We start from the raw sequence: 20,646 nt of genomic DNA, 5'->3' as shown, positions 1-20,646 counted from the left end.
AATCAGCCCATGTGCTGCCTTTGGCATGTGTGCCGTAGGTTGCCGACCCCTGCTCTTACCTGAGATGTTCCATTACTGACCACCATTTAAGTTGTGAAATTCACATTTCAGTCTTTATGTATTTATTTGTTATTTTGGTCAAAAATAATAATCAGGGTATTATTATTTTAGTGGATGGAATAGCAACAGAACCCTCACTAGAAGTAGTAAAAACTGGCCGACTAAGTGCCGATTGACTAGGAGTCAAGTATGGGAATACCAGAAGATAACTTTATATTTGTAAGAATAAGAGAATGGAACAAGATATTAATGTAGGTTGTGGAAACAGTGGCTCGAACATACAAGTACTTCTGAAAGCATAGCTCATCATTGCTAGAGAAGGAAGGCAAAACTATTGAGAATGCTGAAAAAAAATTAAACTATATTGCAACCATGCACAGAGGCAAGAAATGAACATACTTGTTGCACTTATCCAGATGGAAAAACATCCAGTCTCAGTGAACAAAACTCCTGAGTTTACAGAAATTGTAAAGAACACAATCATTAAATCTTTACTTAAGAAAAGGAATGGTATTTCAAAGTCTGTTTTGGGTTACATAGCATCAAACTGGAGCTGTACTCGTCCAATGAGAAATAAGACAAATTCTAAGGGTCAGATTCTGATACCTTTACTCACAACAAATAATACTTTACTTCACAGTGATCCCATTAACTGGCCCACCTGTAGAGTAAGATGCTATTCAGCATGACTATGGTTGTCAAAATCAGTCCCTAAATATATTTGGCAGGAAAAGACTCGTGTTAATTCAAATAATTCTTGCTTGAAGTACAGTTACTACTTACCTACTGAAATAATACATTTAGATCCATTTGTATTTTCAATTTTATTATATAAGCACTTCTGTAGAAAATTAGATTTTTTAACAAGTGAAAATGTATCAAGTTTATTAAAACACATAGGACAATATTTAAAGTCAACACTGGTAAAAATGTGTGGTCTAGAAAAATACATAGGAATTTAAAGAATGTTAATGTGTGGAAAAAGTAAACTAATTTAAAAAAAAACACACAGGAAAATATTGTAATTCTAAGATGAACATGTTAAACCCTTTAAGAAAAATACATAGGCTAAGAATGAAACAAGTATCCTATTAATCAATAGGCATTTAAAGTGGAGAATAAATCAGTCTTTTGGTAAATTGGTCATTCTTATCTGGTAATAACATTCCTTCCTCTTGGCTTATTAAATGTAATCTTCTTGAAAAGAAGGACAGAATCTGCAATACAAAGAACAACCAACAGAAGACCAAAGACCTGCAAATAAAAAGAAAACTCTGTTTCCTCCTATGCACATCACAGTTAGTTGTTTATCGTCTTTACCTTTCATTGTAATAACTCATTCATTACCAATTCTGAGCAGATGCAGTTGCTACAGATCACTAAATTGGTCCTGCCCTTCTAAATGTTTATGGATGAATATTTGATTTGTGATGATTGAGAAATTCAGTGTTCTCCATACTTTAGGTCAGATATGCTGCAATCTCTCATAAAATAACTTTCCCCTTATGCTCTGGCAATCATCTTCACCCTGACCTTGCTTGCCCTTCATCTGTCATCTCAGAATAGGAAGTGACTCAGTCTCCATGGAAACCAGACTACAGACATGCTTCTTTATGTGAGATTATGCTTTCCTCCAGAACCAAATCTCTTATGTCTGTGTAAGGGATGATCTACTTAATGGTTTTGGACTGCAGTAAACTCAGTGTTTGCAGATGCAAGGCTAGAAGAAAAAGATTTTTTTCTCTTTCAGAAGTTTTGAAATGAAAAACACTGAATTGACAGGAAGTTACCTTATTTAATGTTTAAAATGTGAATACTTGTTATTAAAATGTGGGGCTAACTCATTATAAAATTTCAGTCACAAGGAAGCAAAATAAGTGTCACCTAAGAGTCCTGTTTAGCAATGTCTTTGCTGCAGAGTTAACTTGGGTTCTTATGTGGGTGTTGCCCTAAGCCCCTGCCTGTCCATACATAAAGCACCAAAGTTTGGTGATGCTTTAAACCTGTGCTAGGTGGTCTGGCTGGGCATACAGGCTAGACCTCGGGTGCCACTTTAACTTGGGCTGGTAACCCACCCAAGTTTCAGTGAAGAAGCAAGCCAAATCCCTCAAGTGATGATAGCTCTTTCAGTGCCTTCCCACAATTTCCATGTGCCCAGAAGGCAAGACAAGTTCTCCCACAATTCACTGGGGAAGAATCATGGAGCAGCTCTGCTTATCACAGCAACCTTGGGATATACTCCACAGAGGTCTAGCAACACATGTGGATGAGTGGGGTACCAGTGAGGGTAGATATACATATTAGCTCTGAACTAGTGCACTACAACTAGTAGTGTACCCACAGCAGCACAGGTAGCAGCTCAGGCTAACTAAGCAAGTACAATCTCCATGGGTACATACTCGGGTGGCTAGCCTGAGGCACTGCCTGTGCCACCGCAACCACTCTGCTAATTTTAGGTGTTAATTGGAGCTGAGTTAGAATGCGTGCATTTACCCATGCTGAGAATCACACCTCCCAGCTGCTGGGTAGAAATATGCAGTAACTTGAGTCGGGGTTTGCAGTATGGCTGCTCATATCTAGGCAGCAATCACTCAAGTTAACTGCAGTGAACAGGTACCCTTCAATCACCAACCCAACTAGCAGCACTTAGCACCTGTTTGTTACTGTATATTAGCAATTTAAGACCACGTCTATACTTGAGCTAGAGGTGTAGCATACGTGTGCTAGCATGCTAACAATAGTGTAGCTGCACCGGTGTGGACAGTGTGATGGGCTAGCCATCCCAAGAACGATCCCGCCAGATCCTAGGTACTTGGGCAGCTAGCCTATGCCACAGCTTGTACCACTGTGGCTACAACAGTGGTCTCACAGCTAATGCACGTACATCTACTCGAGCTGGAAATTACTTCTCCAGCTAGGGGCACATGTATTCTCAGTATCACTTGAAGTCCTGTTAGATGCTTTGTGTGCTAAACTACAAAGTTACATAAATCATTTCTAGATAATCTGTTCTTTGAGTGGCAGTATTTTCTCTAATTTTAGTTATAAACACTGGAATGGACCATGATCACAAGCATGCTTTAAAAACTGTTTTGTCATCAGTTTTTTTGTTTTTGCTAAAGATAAGTATTCTTTTGCAAATAAATTAGCTAAATGTGATAATCTGTAAAGCTATATATTAAGATTTGCTCTGCTTTTACACTTTATTTGCTTATTACTCATTTCTTTGGGACAGTCCTCCATTTGTACTTGGAAGGAGGGGAGAAGTACTGACTCTTTACTCATATGTTCCTTTATCAAATGATAACACACGGGATGTCTAATATTTATGTTAGTGAAGGTAATTTAGCAAATGCAGTTTAAACGAGATGCATTCTAAAACATATTTGTCATCTAGAATTCTAACTTTTCAACTCAATGCTATTTGCTACACAATATGAACAGTTTCAAAATAATAGTAATTTAGTAATAATAAATCATTGGTGAACATTATCTGAAGGAGACAATAATTTACCTCATTCCTCTTTCTTGAATGTAGACAAGAACTTCAGATGGTTAAAATTGGTAACTAGCTATGCTAATTAACATCAGCTAAGAATCTGGCCCTTTATATTTAATCATGAGAGACATTTGGAAAGCAAATGCCAGAGAAACAAGTTAAACACTTCTGACTAAAAATTATAGGTTCTCATGTTCTCAAAGACAAAACAATCCAAGAACCTTTTTCAATTGCTCTAATAGTTCACTCTTAGCAAGTCGTGCACAACCATTATTTATATTATGCAATTTGGGCCTTTTTCAGTTTTTCTTCAGAATGTTCACTCCCCCAAGATTTCTTTGACATGGTCATTCTCTGTTAGATAGAAAAAGAATGACTGCGTCTTACCTGTCACCCAGGAGGAAACTATCCTTTACTATTTCCAGTGTATATCACTTGGCTTGAGTGCCTGGACTCAGTTCTGAAAAGAATCTGGTGTGTTTTCTTAAGTGCACCACCTTTCTGTGACACGGTTGCTGCTAAAACGCATTACTTGTCTTTAGTGTAGTAGTGAAGATTTCATTTATTTTCGAATGGGAGTTAGTTGTTTTAGTAAATGACCTGCTCATTATAGGATGAACTGGGTCTTCAGCCATGACTAAATCCAGATTTGTAAAACCAATTTCTCAAGTGTGTAAGGGGTGGGGAGAGAGAATCTGCTTCTCTTCCTCCTGGCAATCTTAATATCCTTATTCATTTTGCCCAAATATCAGTTTTATTAGGCTTGGCTTTAAATCGCCTGCATTGTGGCAGCCAATAATAAGTCCTCAATCTTTTTATCCTGAATATGTGCAGTGTTTTCTCCTGCTATAGCTTTTAACTCAACTTTAAATTCTAGAAATTGCTCACACAGGAGACAATGTTTAATCCAGCACAGTCAGTCACTTATTTTGGAATATTTGTAAAAGCTCTTTTAATTTGCTTCAGTTGTCAGCACTGGAACAAAATGACAGCTTTGCACACTATGGCTCATAGCTGTATGTATGAAGAAGTCATAGTGTGAGTTCCGGTTTTTATTGTTTGACATATTTTAAAGTGTCAAAAATTAGGACAGATTTATTTTGAGGAAAAAAGAACAGTAATATTTGTTACATGAGAATGATAACTAAATATTTAAACATTTAAGCCATCTCAATTTTAATGGTCTAATTTATTATTAATACTATAAATTCCCCTACTTACTCCTCCAACCAGAGTCCCAGTCGTGGTCTTGATTATTATTGCACACAGGCACACAATGATAAAGAACAAAACTGCAATCAATGAGTTGAAAATATCCTGAAAATGTATTATAAAACATAATTAACTTTCGTTAAAGTACATGGCTAACAAATACTGAAATGTGAATACTTGTAGCATATAGCAGTCTTATTTTACTCCTTGAAGGAAGTCAGTGAAAACAAAATATATTTGTCAAGTTGAAAAACATTAAATGATTGCAAATATTCCCAACATTATTATTACCTGCCAAGAAACAAAATCTTTTTGCCACTGAAATGGGATTAAGGTAATGTCCAAATCTGATCTAGAGTGACACCAAGTGGCATGATGCTAAAAATTGCATTCCTTGAAATAATCCCCTTTGTCTGAGCCCTGGTCTACACTATGAATTTACGTCTAGGTGTTTTATTCATTTGATATTGTTAGTAGTGAGAGTTTTTGTAATTCAAATGTATTCATTATTTAAAAGACTAGCTCAATTTAAAACAAAAGAATTAATACAAGAGCAATTATGATCTTTTTTCCATAGGCAGAATTGTAGCTGCATCTTACCTTTGCAGAACCTGTGCTTACATTGTTTTGAAATAACATGGAGCCTGTCCACAACTGTTAATTAAGTAGGCACTAGCACAACACTTGTTTTTATGCATAAATCACAGAATACATACATACACTTGCATTTTAAAAGATACAAATCAATACTTACAGCTAAAGGCCAAAATAAGAATTTCATCTTTTTATCTAGTTTTAGCAAGTATAGCACAAAGAACAACAAAGTGATGACAAATTCCATGATTGCAAGTGCTATAAAGGCTTCATGGGATTTCGAGGCAGCAAAACAGATGAATGTTACAAATGCAACAACCTGAAAGAATAACGACAGTATTTACTAATGTCCTCCATTGTCATGTTAGCAGGTGGTCAACATGTTGCTCTGTATTGTGCTCCGTGCCGAAATGTACTTCTGCAAAACTCCCCGCTCCCTGCCCCCACGCATCGGCCCCGTCTCTGCTCATTCAAGGACTGACCCAAAGCCCATTAAAGCCACTAGGGCACTTGATTTACTTCGATGGGTTTTAGCGGACGGCGCTCCGACCAGTGGGGCGCTGCGGTCCCTCAGCCCGCCCCGCCCGCGCCCCAGGGGCTCGCCCGGGGCCTCGGCCCAGCCAGCCTGTCCTCGTACCAGGCGGGCGATTTTCAGCGCTCCCGGCAGGGAGCGGGGGTAGCCGGTGTTCACCTCCACCATGGCGCGCGGGACAGTACCGCTGTGCAGCCTCCGCGGCGGGGCGGTGCCGGAACTAACTGAAGCGGCCGTTGGGCACGCGCGCGTCTAGCGGCCCGCGCGCACAGAAGGGGCTGGGCAGGGGAGGCCAGGGTCGCTCGTGGAGCGCGTCCTGTGCCCGCCCCACTCCTTGTGCATCCAGTGCCCCCTAAACCCAGCCCTGAGGCACAGCCAGCCCCCACCTCTGTATGCCAACTTCATAGAGCCCCCCCACTCTCCAGCCCCACCCCTGTATAGCTAACCCCTCCCACTCTCCATCCCCATAGAGCCAACTAGTCTTCATACAACCCCGCCTCCAGCCCCACCCCTGTATAGCTACCCCCTCCCACTCTCCAGCCCCACCCCTGTATCGCTAATCCCTCCCATTCCCATAGAGCCAACTTCATACAACCCCGCCTCCAGCCCCACCCCTGTATCGCTAATCCCCTCCCACTCTCCAGCCCCCCCCTGCAGAGCCAGCTTCCCACAACCCTCCACCTCCTGTATAGCTAATCCCCTCCCACTCTCCAGCCCCCCCCGCAGAGCCAGCTTCCCACAACCCTCCACCTCCTGTACAGCTAACCCCCTCCCACTCTCCAGCCCCCCCATCCCCATAGAGCCAACTTCATGCAACCCCGCCTCCAGACCCCCACCCCTGTATAGCTAACCCCCTCCCACTCTCCAGCCCCCCCATCCCCATAGAGCCAACTTCATACAACCCCGCCTCCAGACCTAGGGTGACCAGATGTCCCGATTTTATAGGGACAGTACTGATTTTTGGGTCTTTTTCTTATATAGGTGCCTATTACCTATTGTAAAAGATACAAATCAATACTTACAACTAAAGGCCAAAATAAGAATTTCATCTTTTTATCTAGTTTTAGCAAGAATAGCACAAAGAATAACAAAGTGATGACAAATTCCATGATTGCAAGTGCTATAAAGGCTTCATGGGATTTCGAGGTGCCTATTACCACACCCTGTCCTGATTTTTCACACTAGCTGTCTGGTCACCCTATCCAGACCTCAATCCCTGTATAGCTCACCCCCTCTCCAGCTCTCCCCCGGCACAGCCAGCTTCCCACAACCCTCCACCTTCTGTATAAACCCCCACTCTCCATCCCCATAGAGCCAACTTCATACCACCTCGCCTCCAGACCCCCACCCCTGTATAGCTAACCCCTTCCACTCTCTAGCCTTCCTGTCCCACAGAGCCAGCTTCCCACAACCCTCCACCTCCTGTATAGCTAACCCCCAACTCTCCAGACCCCCACCTCTGTATAGCTACCCCCCTTCAGCCCCTCCCATAGATCCAACTCCACCTCCTGTATAAACAACCCCCTCCCGCCTAGCGCCAACTTCCTGCAACTGCACTGCGTTCACCATTTATCAGGTACTGTATATAGGTTCCATTAGCAGATGGGGAACAACTTAACAAGTGACTTGGAAACAAACGCAGAAAGGTTCCCCTGCAGGCCCTGCAATCGCACTGTTGCGCCTGTAAGAAAACTAGAACGTGTAATTGACTAGCAACAAAAATGAAACTGATTAATTTATTTTCATTGTCCAGCCTAAGTTGCAAAAAAGTAAAGACGCTCCAGGCAGGGTGAACAGCATGTCAGCTCTTAGTTTGAATAGCCTCTGTTGGTGTTTTAACGTAAGCAGAATTTTTTATGCAACCACCTTCTTGAATGAATGAGCAGCTGCCAAAACATAAGAAATAAACTTGTAAAACAGGAGCATTATTAGAGTGCACTGTGTCTTTAAGGGCCACGCTGGAAGGCTTCTGGGGCAGTACTTTGCCAAGCTCGGTTGCTCAATGCATTGCTCAGTGCTTAATACAGTAGCGGAAGTGGGATCATACAGGAAGCAAAACATTACAGCAGCGGAAATGCGACGTGTTGGGATCCAGGAAGCTCAATGCGGCTCGAGTCTTATACCTAAATCTTAGAGCTCGGAGCTACCGGAGATGGGCCATGTGGTTATTGAAATCGTTATGGATCCTGCCTCTCCTAGGCCTTCAGTGTACCAGGGGCGCTCAATCTGGCCTCGGGTTTTGTACCTGGAAGCGCCAGCGGAAGCAATTGCTACATCCACTAATGGCTAATCGCAGCCTCTGCATGGCAGGCTGCTCCCAGGACGCCTCATGTACGTCTGGTACTTCTGCAGCATGAACCGTTCAGTTGTGTTTAAAAAGATTATTGATGCCACCCTTGCGCCCTGGTATTTGTAGCATCAGGAATCTCTCGCGCTGTCTCTCAATAGGTTTGTTATTCGAGATGAAAGTACTGTGGAGAGAGAGAAAAAGCAAACACCACTTCATTCCCCGAAATAGGTTGATTGTTATTGCTTTTCACAAAGAAGTAGCTGATGCTTATTTGAAGGTATTTGAGAAAATGCATTTGATCTAGTGGCTATGGTGGTGGTAGTTTATTAAACATTGTTGCTGTGGTCCTTGATTTATCTTTTCTGAAGTATGTAGCTGTATGTACATTAAATCTGCTGATCGCAATAGGCAGCCTCTATTCAGTGTTTGCCCTCCCGCAAATTACTCATGTTATTACGAAGAAGGAACCCATCTGCCAAATGGGGAAGTTTAAAAAAAATGAAATGCAATATATTGAAAAAGTGTCACGCCTTGCAAATATATCCCCCACTCTTCAGTTTTAGAAAACAGGATGAACTATGTGTTTTTTTTTTTTCCCCCTAGTAGAAAGGAAGAGGCAGTTTTTGAAAGGTTGAGCAATCAGGAACTTTCAAAACCCTTTTATGGCACTAGTCAGTACTTGTAAAACAAGTACCCATCTCTACTTCTTTATTAAAATGCACACATGAACAATATACTGTAATTAAATGCCCTGAGTCCTTGCTCAGCTATACACAGTGAACAAAGGTGCAGTGAACATTGTAAAGGGACATTATCAAATTGCAATCCAGTCAATTTCAGAAAATGACTTAAAAGTACACCTCTACCCCGATATAACGCGACGCGATATAACACAAATTCGGATATAACGCGGTAAAGCAGCGCTCCGGGGGAGTGTGGAGGGTGAGGGGGGGCGGCGTGCTCCGGCAGATCAAAGCAAGTTCAATATAACACGGTTTCATCTATAACACGGTAAGATTTTTTTTGGCTCCCGAGGACAGTGTTGTATCGGGGTAGAGGTGTAGTTTTAATTATACCTGTTCTGAGTCTCCTGTCAGTTTAATTTTTTTTTTTTTTACAATCACAAAATTCCCTGTTTTTAATATGGTTTCCCTCCACTGTGAGAGAGGCCAAACAAACAGAGAGAACCGGACTTTGCACAGGCTCTGGAGTCTGCACTACCAGTTTGAATTGTGGAACTGTGATTTGTCATTCTGCACACAAAGTTCTGTCAAAAGTGCATAGTATCTGTTTTTCTCTACTCTTTTCAGTGATAGTTTATCTTAGATGTTATTTGTAACAATAGTAGGTACAAATTTTTAGATGGACGAGTGACTTTTAAATTGAAACTGACTCCTTAGTATCCAAGTTCCTGATCCTACAGAGAGCTCTGCTGACTGTGAAGTCAATGGTGCTTTGTTCAGGCACAGGGATCTGCCAATAATTCATTGCAGATTTGGGGCCTATTTTCTTACCGTGAAAATAAGAGCTAACAAAGAAACAACCATACATAATAAATAATCCTACTCAATGAAGGTAGGAACCAGCCATTTGACTACTTGTAGTGTATAATAATATAAAGTAAAGCATATGAATTATAGCCATGGGAGTTTAATGTAACATGTTTACGGTACCCTATAACTCCTAAATCTAAAACTCATTAATATATTCATTCTTATAAGCATCCTGATAGTGGCTTGGATATACAATCTAAGAGCAGTTTCCTAGTTCTTCTAACAGTGTTTCTTCCTGTTCTAGATAAACACCTCATTAATGAAGGAGAGAAAAAGACAGTTGTAAGTATAATATTTTGCTCAGAAAAATGTATTTAGTATATTATTATTGCAATATAATTATATTATGGAAATGTCCACAGGCTAATGACTGGGTCTTGGTGTGAGCTGGTGCACAAATCTAGCGTCTTATCCTGCATTTTGTTCCAGGCAGGCAGACCCTTGCTGAAATCATTGAGGTAACTTAAATGAAAATCAGGAGGGTTTCATGCAGGGGCTGCTCGTGTGGAACACATGTCGCTTGATCAGGGCCACAGAAGTAATAGTCAGCATTCTGAATGTAGCCTCCTTCATTTACATAACATGTATTTTGGCTGTAAATTCTACGTACTGTACTCAATTCATGGTGTTTTAAATCTAATTATTTTACGAACTATTAGTAGATGGTTGGACAAAATACTTTTCACTCATTTTAGAAACCTAGATGGCTAAAAGAAATTGTAATTTGCCTGAGAAAAATCTATTTATGGGTGTAGACGTGATAACATTTAATGTACAGTAAATTGTATTCAAAGTAAGCTTAAAGCCTTTTGGGGTGAAATTTAACACAGTGTGGCTGGCTGTGTAATGGGTGCTGTAAAAGGTGCAGCAGCACTGCAGGGAAACCTCTGCAACCCTGCGTGCCATGGAAAGGGGTTCTGCACTTCTGAAAAGGATGTTGTGATGGGGAGTTAGGATTGGATGATGCAGATCCAGTAGCCCAAAGCCTGCAGGCATTGAATCAAACTCTTATTATTTTAATAGCCACACTAACTGTAACAGGGCATATGGGACTGAGTGCAGATGTGCATTTGCAAACATGGTTTTGAAAATCTGGCCAGTTGAAGCCAACATGTATCAGTTTGCACAAGAAAGGCCCAAAACTGTACTGGCAACTTATATCTTTAGATATTAAAGGTCTGATTCCCAACTGTGGTGTTCCATATTTATTCCAGCACAAAACTCCATTCCTTTCAACATGTCACTCCATTGTAAAGCTTGTACAATGCAATAGTGAATCAAGACCCTAACTCTTGAAGTTTTCTTGGAAATGCCTTAACTATATTGACACTAGAATTTGCTCTAATGTATTTATAATGCTAATGGATTATTTTTAGACTATAAGTATGTGTTTCTACATTTGCTGTCAGTTATTTCTTTGCAGTAGCATTCATTTAGTATTGAAAGGTTGGTGTCCTCTTTCCCCAGATCTGCATTGAGGGGAATATTGCAAGTGGAAAAACAACATGCCTGGATTATTTTGCCAAAACTACCAGCATTGAGGTATGGGGCTTGAAACGTCTTAATGTTCAATCAAGTCAGCAAGAGTTTTTCTATTTATAACATTGACAGTATTTGAGTCTACTGCAGTATTTCCCAAGATTAAATGTGAGTAAGATACATTTAAAGGCACACTGTCAAACATTTTCTAGTTTTTAAATTCTTAGCAATAGTGTCAGAAGTTTAAAAACAATACTTTTCTTTCTTGATGTTGCCCTTTTTCATTTGGCAACCAATAATTTTCCATGCTTTTTAGTTAATGGAATGGAAGCCAGTATGATGTATTGTATTTTTTACTACATTTGTGCTCAGGTTAATTGTTGCCTCAATCCTACAATCACACACATGCATAGCTTTGCTCATGTAAAATAGGCTATTGACTGCACTGGGTCTGCCTACTTGATTAAATATATATTTGTGAGTGTTTCCATAATCGAGGTCTAAGTTAGTATTAGTTTCTTGGAATATTGTAAACTGCTGCTACAATCAGTGGAAGAAGCAGTATATATTTTAGGAAAATTCTTAGTTGTTGAGTGGCAGATATAAAATATATACAATTCAAAAATATTCAACAGTGGAACATAGTATATTCTGTAAAAAGCAACAGAGGGTCCTGTGGCACCTTTAAGACTAACAGAAGCATTGGAGCATAAGCTTTCGTGGGTAAATGCCCGCTTCATCAGACGCTGAAGAAGTGAGCATTTACCCACGAAAGCTTATGCTCCAATGCTTCTGTTAGTCTTAAAGGTGCCACAGGACCCTCTGTTGCTTTTTACACATTCAGACTATAACACGGCTACCCCTCTGATAGTATATTCTGTAGATCAAATGTTGTCCCTCAATAAACTAACAATAATCAATAGAACTACCATTTTTATTCACTGCGTTTTAAAAAATCTTAAATGGATCTCATAATAAGCAAAGTCAGAGACAATTCATGTAATGAAGCTAAAAGGTATTAGTCCCATATAACTAAAATAATTCAGGTAAAGACATGCTGTTTAGTTGGGAAAAATACATTTGTATAATTCCTTTTTGGAAGTTTGTCAAACAAACATGAGATTTGATCCCATATTCCATAGGCAAAATGCTTTTGGATGAGGAAAACACAAACCTATTGTTAATACTGTAATTGCTTTAACCAAAACAAATTCAGAATAAACTTCAGGAAGCATTTATTTATGTGTACATAAAATCTTAAAGGTGTTGATAGATCTGCTAAGAAGAATATTAATACAAAAATCTAGGATTCTTCATAGGGATACTTAGTATTAAGAGGGTCCTTGGTAATTTAAAAGGAATGAATGGAGTTGAATAACTGGCCAGTAGCCCAAAATGTTTTTTTAAATATGTATACAGTGCAAAAATTTAAAAAGTAAATGCATGTAGTTTAGCTAGCTAATCTCAAACTCACACTAAGATCTTAAAAGTCCTTTATGCCCTGATCATGTAGTTTGGTGGATCCTCAGGCCCACATGGAGACCCCCCCAGAGACTCTTGTGGTTTTAGCTACGTAGGGTAGAATAGAACTTCTTTTTCTGTCTAATTTTGATTATTATTAAAGTTCTAACTGCATTTATTTTTGATCCACAGAAATAAAATGAGAGTTATGTATAATGGCATATTGATCTTCAGCTTTTATTCCTTTGCCATTCTGTTTTGTCCTATGGGAATTTAATTTGTGAGCAGATCTTTCGCATGAAATACCCTCTACATTCAGCTGTCAGTTCTTCTCTCTTTACACTGTTACTGATAAATGACAGCCTTCTACGTGGGATTAGTCAGCCATTGCTTTGTTTTGGTGGGCTGATAAAAATAATAATAATGATAATAATAAAACTACCAACCATCACATTTTGTAATTAAATGCATCTTTTTCATTTTTATAATAGCTCTTAAATATTAAATTGTGTATTTCATTAAATCAGTCCTTTTTAAAAAAAAAAAAAAAAAGGGAGAGATCCTCCAGTACAGACACTTTATTATTCAAGACCATTTTAATAAATGAATATGTTGATAGATTCAGGTAAATAAAATAAAAAAATTGAAATTGCTTGTGTCACATGGAATGAATGTCATTTTTTAATTAAGGTTTTGACGGAACCTGTGCCTAAGTGGAGGAATGTACGTGGTCACAATCTTCTGGTAAGTGGCAGGAACTAATCCTGTGATTTATGTTCTGTTAAAAATATGGACCCTGATGTTCTCAAAGTCCTGTGTGAAGGTTTAGATGCATTGAAGTCCCTAGCAAGGATATGGTCACAATCTTATGTAACTGAACCTGAATATCATGATGGTGATTTTTTTTTTCTCTTATTGAGGAATGAGCATTAAACCTATTGTGTGCAAAATGTAGTCCTGAGAAGGACTTGGGCTCCGATCTTGCAAGCAGCTCCATGCTGATGGCCACTGCACCCACAGTGAGCCACATTTTGAAATCCGTGAGCTCTGTGCAGGCATAAAGGTCTGTCTGGATGGAGCAGGTTGCAGGATTGGAATCTTAAAGTGATCTCAGAGGCACAATGGGTCTGTTACTACCTGGCAGTGAGTTCTTTAGTTCATAAACAAACTAAAGCTAGGACAGCTCTTTTAAATGCTCAAAGCAGGCAGGAAAGTGTTTTTTAATACTAAGCAATACAATACAGGTAGAGTGTGTAGTAAGGTGAAAGGAGTTGGATTTGGCAGTCAGGGAGTGCTATGTGACTGCTGAGACAATGTCCTCCAAGATGTTGAGTGCCTTCATTGACTATGGGGAGAGTTGAGGGTCATCCTCACCTCACAGAATCAGACACTTTTAATGCAGTGATGCAGCATGTCAGAGACTCCCCCCTCTGATAAATAGCATTATTACCCAGAGCGGGGTGTGTGTGTGTCAGAAATAAAAGTAAATGAATAAATTTCACTTCCAGCCTAAATTGCACAAACAACCTGTTCAAAGTACCTGCACTTTTGTACTCACAATATGCATTTTGGCTCCATTACTAGTAGCAGTGTGTCCTGAGGAAAGCAAATTCCCTTGGGTGGAGGTTACTGATGCTCCGCTTTCTGTTTTTCCATTGGCAGTGTAGCAGGGGGATGCCCCGCTTCAAGCCTTGTTGTGTCACCAACATCTTCAGCAGTAGACCATCTGCCTCACAGCTCTCTTTGAGGTGGGGGGAGAGGCCAAGTCTGTGTCCGCAGGCAATTCAGATCACTTTAAACCGTGATGTTTGCTATTAAGCCGTTTTGCAAACCAACACTTGATCCTAAAAACTCTCTTTTTACTATAAAGTGTTATTCTTTGGCTTTATGGTACAGGCTGATATTTACTGGTGTAAAGAATTGAAGCGGGGTGAGAGTCCTGGAGATTAGAGAAATGCTTTGCAGGGCGGGCCACAGCTGGGCTCTGCGGCATAGGCGCCGACTCCATTTTTCCACAGGGAAAAATTGGTGGTGCTCTGCACCCACCGACAGCCAAGCTTCCCGCCCCTCCACTCCCCTCCCCTTCCATTCGCCTCCTCCCCTGAGTGCGCCGCATCCCCGCTTCTCCTCCCAGTGCTTGCTGCTGCAAAACAGCTGTTTTGCGGCGTAACAAGCTGTGGGAGGGAGACGGGTAAGGGATTTGGGAAAGGAGTCCAATAGGGGCAGGGAGGGGGCGGAGTTGGGGTGGGGACTTTGGGGAAGGGATTGGAATGGGGATAGGACGGGGCAGGGGGGAGTGGGGCAGGAGTGGAGTCGGGGCAGGGGCAGGGCCGTGGGGGGGGTAAGCACCCACCGGCACCAGGAGAAGTTGGCGCCTATGCTCTGCGGGGGAGGGGGGTTGGTATCTGGTCCCCTGGCATACATACTTGCTGACAGACATACTTGCTGACAGGTGTTTTGAAATAAATTTCCAAAATAATTGAAACTAGTGTGATTATGTAGTGTTATTTTGACAAATAAAATTTGCAGAATTTTAAAATATTGTGCACAGAAATTTTAATGTTTTGGTGCAGAATTTTCAATGTTTTGACGCAGAATGCCCCCAGGAGTAATAATGCTGGTGTCTGCTACCTTAATGCCATTATTTCGGTAACTCTGAGCAGGTATAAAATATATAGCTTAGCTTTATTTGTTACTAATTGGTATAGTCAAAGTGGTTTTATTTCTCTCTCACTCTTCTGCCCCCATCCCCATCACCAGGGCTTAATGTATCAAGATTCATCACGGTGGGGGATAACGTTGCAGACATACATACAGCTTACCATGTTGGATCAGCATACCAGGCCAATGGTAATTTAAAGATATTTTTTTTCTTTTAATCTGAAGCAGAGATATTAAGGTGCATTTATCGATCAAAATAATTTGCTAACCCTGCATCCAGAAGATAAGACCCTAGGTTGACTTTCATTCTGTGTTCCTAAGCTAGTAGGAATTTCCATGTGAAAAGACAATACTGATATATTCAAGTCAATGCTCAGTGGGGGCTGGGGCATTTACCTCCTATATTTACATGTGTTTCATTCCCATATCAAGTATTGCTTACTGTTAAATGTTGGCCCAGGCATTGGTCATCTCTCAGCTTGATTGTTATCTTTGCCTTTTTATTTATTTTTTGGGGTATGTGAATTGTTGGAACCTCAAACTCTGGGTTCACATATGGTAATCTTAAAGGTGACTATTCAAAATCACACATTGGCCGGTGTCACTCAGAATACCTCCTGCTGATTCATGTGATCTAAACACAAATGCAGCTTCCTGCTTCTCACCTCTTCCCACTCTAACCCATCAAAAATACTTCTGCAAAGATTATCTACCTCTTCCTTTAGGATTGTCTACACTTCTTTCTCCTCATCCGTTTTCCTTCTGCTCCCTTTTCACATTCTTCCCAGTCCTCTCCTATGTGCACTCTTTGGGCTGGATCCTCCCTTTTCCCTTTCTCATCTCCCCTTGAAACTCCTTTGTTGTTGCCTCGGAGTCTTTCATTTATTGTTTCCTTCCCACTTGATAGCATCTCCAGTTACTCCTATACCTGAACTGTTTGTTATTGTATCATATTGTCTGCCTTTGCTTTGGGGTAGGGGTCTTTCTTTGTAAAGTCCCATGTAAGGTTATGGTCCAATGAAAATGATTAATAGTAATTTGACAAAATAGTTATATAAGGCTGTGGCTTGGGGCTTTCTGGAAATAGTTTTTCCTTCCCTTCTCAGAAAAGTGACATTTTACAAGTTTCAGTTTTGAAGTATGCCCAGTTCTCGTTTCTCTGCACTCTTGAAGATTTGGACAGATCCTGTTAACTTTCTATTCAGTGTGTGTTATGAGACTATTGCACCATAATGCTGGGTTCTTCTTGGATGAAAACACACATAAAAATTATACCTGTATCCTGGCTGGCATGTAAAGAGGGAAACAGGATATGATTGATAGCTTCAATAAAAAGATGCTGAGACACTAGTCTCTTAAAATGAGCAGACAGTAGCCTTTTATAATGGCCATGTCCCTAGTCTGGATTAAAGCAGTAACAGAACATACCAGATTGTGGCTGCTTTTGCACAGATACACAGGGAAGAGAGGTCACAGGGAGACCTTTCTCCATCTTGTGCATTAATGAAGGAGGCAGCTAGCACATTGGTCTTGTGCTAAGTGAGTATGAGGGAGGTGGGTTAGTGTGGCCAGAGGCACTCCACAGGGAGCATGGCTGAGTGGGGTGAAATCCACATCCCATTCTCCTCTGCACCTGTTAACAGTGAGCACTGGGAGAGTGCATGCTTCACCCATTTAGAGAGTGTCATCATTTCCACTTCTGAGCATGTTCCCTCCCCATCCTCAGGTGTTTCTTCAGTCTGTTTCTGTGTTCCATGGGCAAAATGCCTTTCACTTCTACCCCTCTGTGCCCCATGCCCTGTAGCACTGCTCTGGCTCTCACAGCCACAGAAGAGTCCCATGTGTTGTCCAGCTGCAGGGTGGATGGAACTTTTCTCTCTCTCTCAATCTTCCCTGTAGATATAGAGGAGGCTAAAGAGGCAGGAAGCCTTCCAGAGCTCTGTCTTGCAAAGCACCTTGAAAAGTGCTCCATGCACCATCACTTCTGTGAAAGTTGTGAGATGAAAGAGCTGCCATGCAAAGGAGCACATTGAGTAGCAGACAACTGGGGGTGCTCAGTACCCAGAAGGCCTTTTCCGTTTCTTTGTATTTCCTAGCACAGCTGTGGAAAATACCCAAAAGGTTTGGATGTGTTTGAAAGTGCAGAGAGTTCTTTTGTTTGATTTGCAAAATGTTAAAAGTCCCAGTGTCTCTTAAGAGCTCATTAAAAGCTCCCAAGAATTCCCCTGCATTCTAATCTGTACTCTGCTGCCAGTTCCTGTGTCAACCTTGCAGTAGCAATTGTGACTGTGTGACCATTAACTCTGTGCAGAATAGCTGATTGAAAAGAACTCCTCAAGCACCACCTGATTCTTTAGAGACCAGGAAGAAAAGCTTAAACAATGGCAGGAAATCCTCACTCACCAAAATTGAAGCCCATTTGGGTGGTAGATCAGATGAAGCTGAGATACTTTGCCAATTACAGTGACTGCTTTGGCCCCCGTGAAGGAGGGGTAGCACACTTGAGACAATTCTATAATCCTGTTTTCTTTCTATAGTGTCTCTGATCAGTGCTCTATGTAATAAGCTCAGTAACATATCTGAGGAGGCACCACTTCAGGCAGTGACAGTTCCCATTGCTCTGCACATTCTAATGGACTGCAGTTTATTTCTAGTCAAGTATCTAGTGATTAACTTCTTGGTATTGGTGGGTTTGGTGCTCCTGCAGTTAGCTTTCAGACATCTTCCATAAGTCTAGTGTGTCAGGAAACTCCTGGTTCTGGAATCCCAGGTTTCTATACATAATGTGGGTTTTAGCCCATGAAAGCTTATGCCCAAATAAATTTGTTAGTCTCTCAGGTGCCACAAGTATTCCTTGTTCTTTTTGCTGATGCAGACTAACGCTGCTACCATTCTGAAACCTGTCAGAAATGTTTCCTGAGTAAGAGTAATTTTTTCTCTCTGCCCAAACAATTAGTCTGTGTTACAATCAGCATAGTTTAGTAGGAATTTAATAATGTAGTGACCATGAAGAAGATTAATAAAAAATGGAGGTAAAAGGACATGCTATGCAGCGTTAGGGGGTGAAAGAAACTAAGAACATTGGAAAATGTAAAACTAGTGAATGGCTGTTGTTTTTATCTTGTAGGTTTCCCCGCTAAGAATGATGGAGAGGTCAATTCACAGTGCAAAACACATTTTTGTAGAAAACTTGTATCGAAGGTACAGTACATGGTTTACTACTTTAGCGTCTTGTTTTAACTGTAGAGTTTTTTAAATAAACTGATCATCTTAGTTTTCTATGATAATTTGCATTTCAGTAATCCATGAAACCTGTCGAAGTGTATTAGAGAGCTAGTGGTTCCTTACTCAGTCAATGCTGCCGTATACACACACACACACACACACACACACAAACACATTCAATCCAATCTTCTCTTGGCTGAAACAAAATAGCTGTTTAGTAGTATTCAGAAAGATACACTACAATTTAGGACAGGACACACAGAATAAAACTATAGGCAATTGGAACAGGGAAATTAAGTTGATACAATGTACGTTAATTACACAAACTAGATTTGGCCAGGGTCTGGAGAGGGGGAGAGTTAGGGGACAGGGAGCAGGGGGCAATTGGATGGGGCGGAGGTTCTGGGGGTGGGGGGCAGTCAGGGGACGGGGAATGAGGGGGTTGGATAGGCGTGGGAGTCCCGGGGGGGGCCTGTCGGGGCGAGGGTGTGGATAGGGGTCGGGGCAGTCAGGGGACAGAGAGCAGGGGAGGTTAAAGAGAGGATGGGGTCCCAGGGTGGTGGTTAGGGGACAAGGAGCGGGGGGGGGTTGGATGGGTTGGGGATTCTGAGAGGGGCAGTTGGGGGCGGGAAGTGGGAGGGGGCAGATGGGGGCAGGGGCCAGGCTGTTTGGGGAGGCACAGCCTTCCCTACCCGGCCCTCCATACAGTTTTGCAACGCCGATGTGGCCCTCAGGCCAATAAGTTTGCCCACCCCGGTCTAGATAATACTTAGTCCTTCCTTGAGTGCAGGGGACTATGACCTCTTGAGGTCCCTTCCAATTCTATGATTCTATGCTGGCTTTTTAATATATTTGAAACAATCTGTAATGGGTTATAATTTGTGAAACCTCAGACTGGTTATAGGAAAAATGTTTCTTGCCCAAATCTGTGGGGAAAACAGCTGCTTGCCAGTAGATCCACAAGATGGCATCCATGCTACACAAACTCTTCAATTGTGTTTGTTACTGAGTTACTTTGAATGTTTACATAAGTGATAAGCTAAGACGTAAGGCATGTAAAAACAGTGGAAAATAGTAAGAGTCACTGTTTATCATAGTCTGTATTCGGAAGACTATACTTAGTTCTTTTCTTATTGGACCAAAGGCTTGTGTCATAAGGATTGAAAATCTTGCCTACTGCTAAAAGGCTAAGTATAACGTGCAATGACTTTTATTTCTTGACTTTGTAACATATTTTCTACAGGCAGCTATGGCTCTTGGCATTTCTGTTTTTGTATCTTTTTTAGTGTTGGGGATCAGGTATTTACTTTGTGCCTCATTACAACAAACTGCAAAATTGGTTGCAAATTAAACAAACGAGTCAGAGTCTTTGAATGGATATTTAGGTGTTTGGGAAATGAACTCAGAATATGGAAAAGGAGACATGACAAGTGAGGTAGAGGGACAAAAAGTGGTTGGTCTTTTATAATCAATAGATGTGGTTTGACAGTTAATAGATGACGTTATATGTAGTTTAGGACCTACTTTGGATCTCCCTAAAATGGGACATGTTGTAACCACAGGCAATCTTATTACTTAGTGCTTATGTGATTATGACTAAGGAAATTTTTGTATTACATAGCCCGTGTAACTAGTCTGCAACTCTAAGATGCACCAAGATGTGTATTTCTGTTTTCTTGTAGAATCCTAGAATTATAGGGCTGGCCTTAAGAGGTCATTTAGTCCCTCCCCCCTCACTGAGGCAAGATTATAAAACACTTCAGAGGGGGATAAGCCTGAGGCATGAAACCAAAGCCCTGATGATTTTAAACCATCTGAGATGTGCAGTAGTTGCACTGAAATTGCTACCACAAAATGGTTTCTTCCCTACAAATATCAAGAAAATAAAGCTATGCTTTGACCTGACATAGGTATGTTACTTACCAAGTTTGCATGGCAATCATATTGCTTATTCTGGGTCTTGATAAGAGGAGATTTTCAGAGGCATCAGTGGGAGTTAGACACATAACTGCCATCATTACCTTGAAAATCTTCCCCACACTAAATAGGTATTGCTACTGTTATGGTTCTGAGACATGGG

At 41.0% G+C, this 20,646-nt stretch overlaps 2 protein-coding genes across 2 annotated transcripts in view; one reads left to right on the top strand and one right to left on the bottom strand.

The window, feature by feature from the left end:
* Positions 1-865: 865 nt before the first annotated feature.
* CKLF (chemokine like factor) lies at positions 866-6,261 on the bottom strand. The gene is made up of 4 exons (XM_054049156.1): positions 6,003-6,261; positions 5,526-5,684; positions 4,781-4,876; positions 866-1,314 (listed from the first exon to the last, which is right to left on the bottom strand). Exons 1-4 carry the CDS (start codon positions 6,063-6,065, stop codon positions 1,210-1,212), a joined length of 423 nt encoding a protein of 140 aa, XP_053905131.1. The 5' UTR covers positions 6,066-6,261; the 3' UTR covers positions 866-1,209.
* A 1,694-nt stretch (positions 6,262-7,955) lies between these two features.
* TK2 (thymidine kinase 2) overlaps positions 7,956-20,646 on the top strand; it is a 28,480-nt gene continuing 15,789 nt past the window's right edge. Inside the window, exons 1-6 of the mRNA XM_054049152.1 lie at positions 7,956-8,228; positions 9,985-10,022; positions 11,208-11,282; positions 13,371-13,424; positions 15,441-15,530; positions 18,469-18,542. Of these exons, the coding sequence (XP_053905127.1) occupies positions 8,057-8,228; positions 9,985-10,022; positions 11,208-11,282; positions 13,371-13,424; positions 15,441-15,530; positions 18,469-18,542 (503 nt within the window). The 5' untranslated portion in view covers positions 7,956-8,056. The remainder of the gene's footprint in view (positions 8,229-9,984; positions 10,023-11,207; positions 11,283-13,370; positions 13,425-15,440; positions 15,531-18,468; positions 18,543-20,646) is intronic.

Source organism: Malaclemys terrapin, chromosome 14 (assembly GCF_027887155.1).
Source record: "Malaclemys terrapin pileata isolate rMalTer1 chromosome 14, rMalTer1.hap1, whole genome shotgun sequence".
Lineage (NCBI taxonomy): Eukaryota > Metazoa > Chordata > Testudines > Emydidae > Malaclemys > Malaclemys terrapin.
This window is presented reverse-complemented; position numbering and strand designations above follow the sequence as displayed.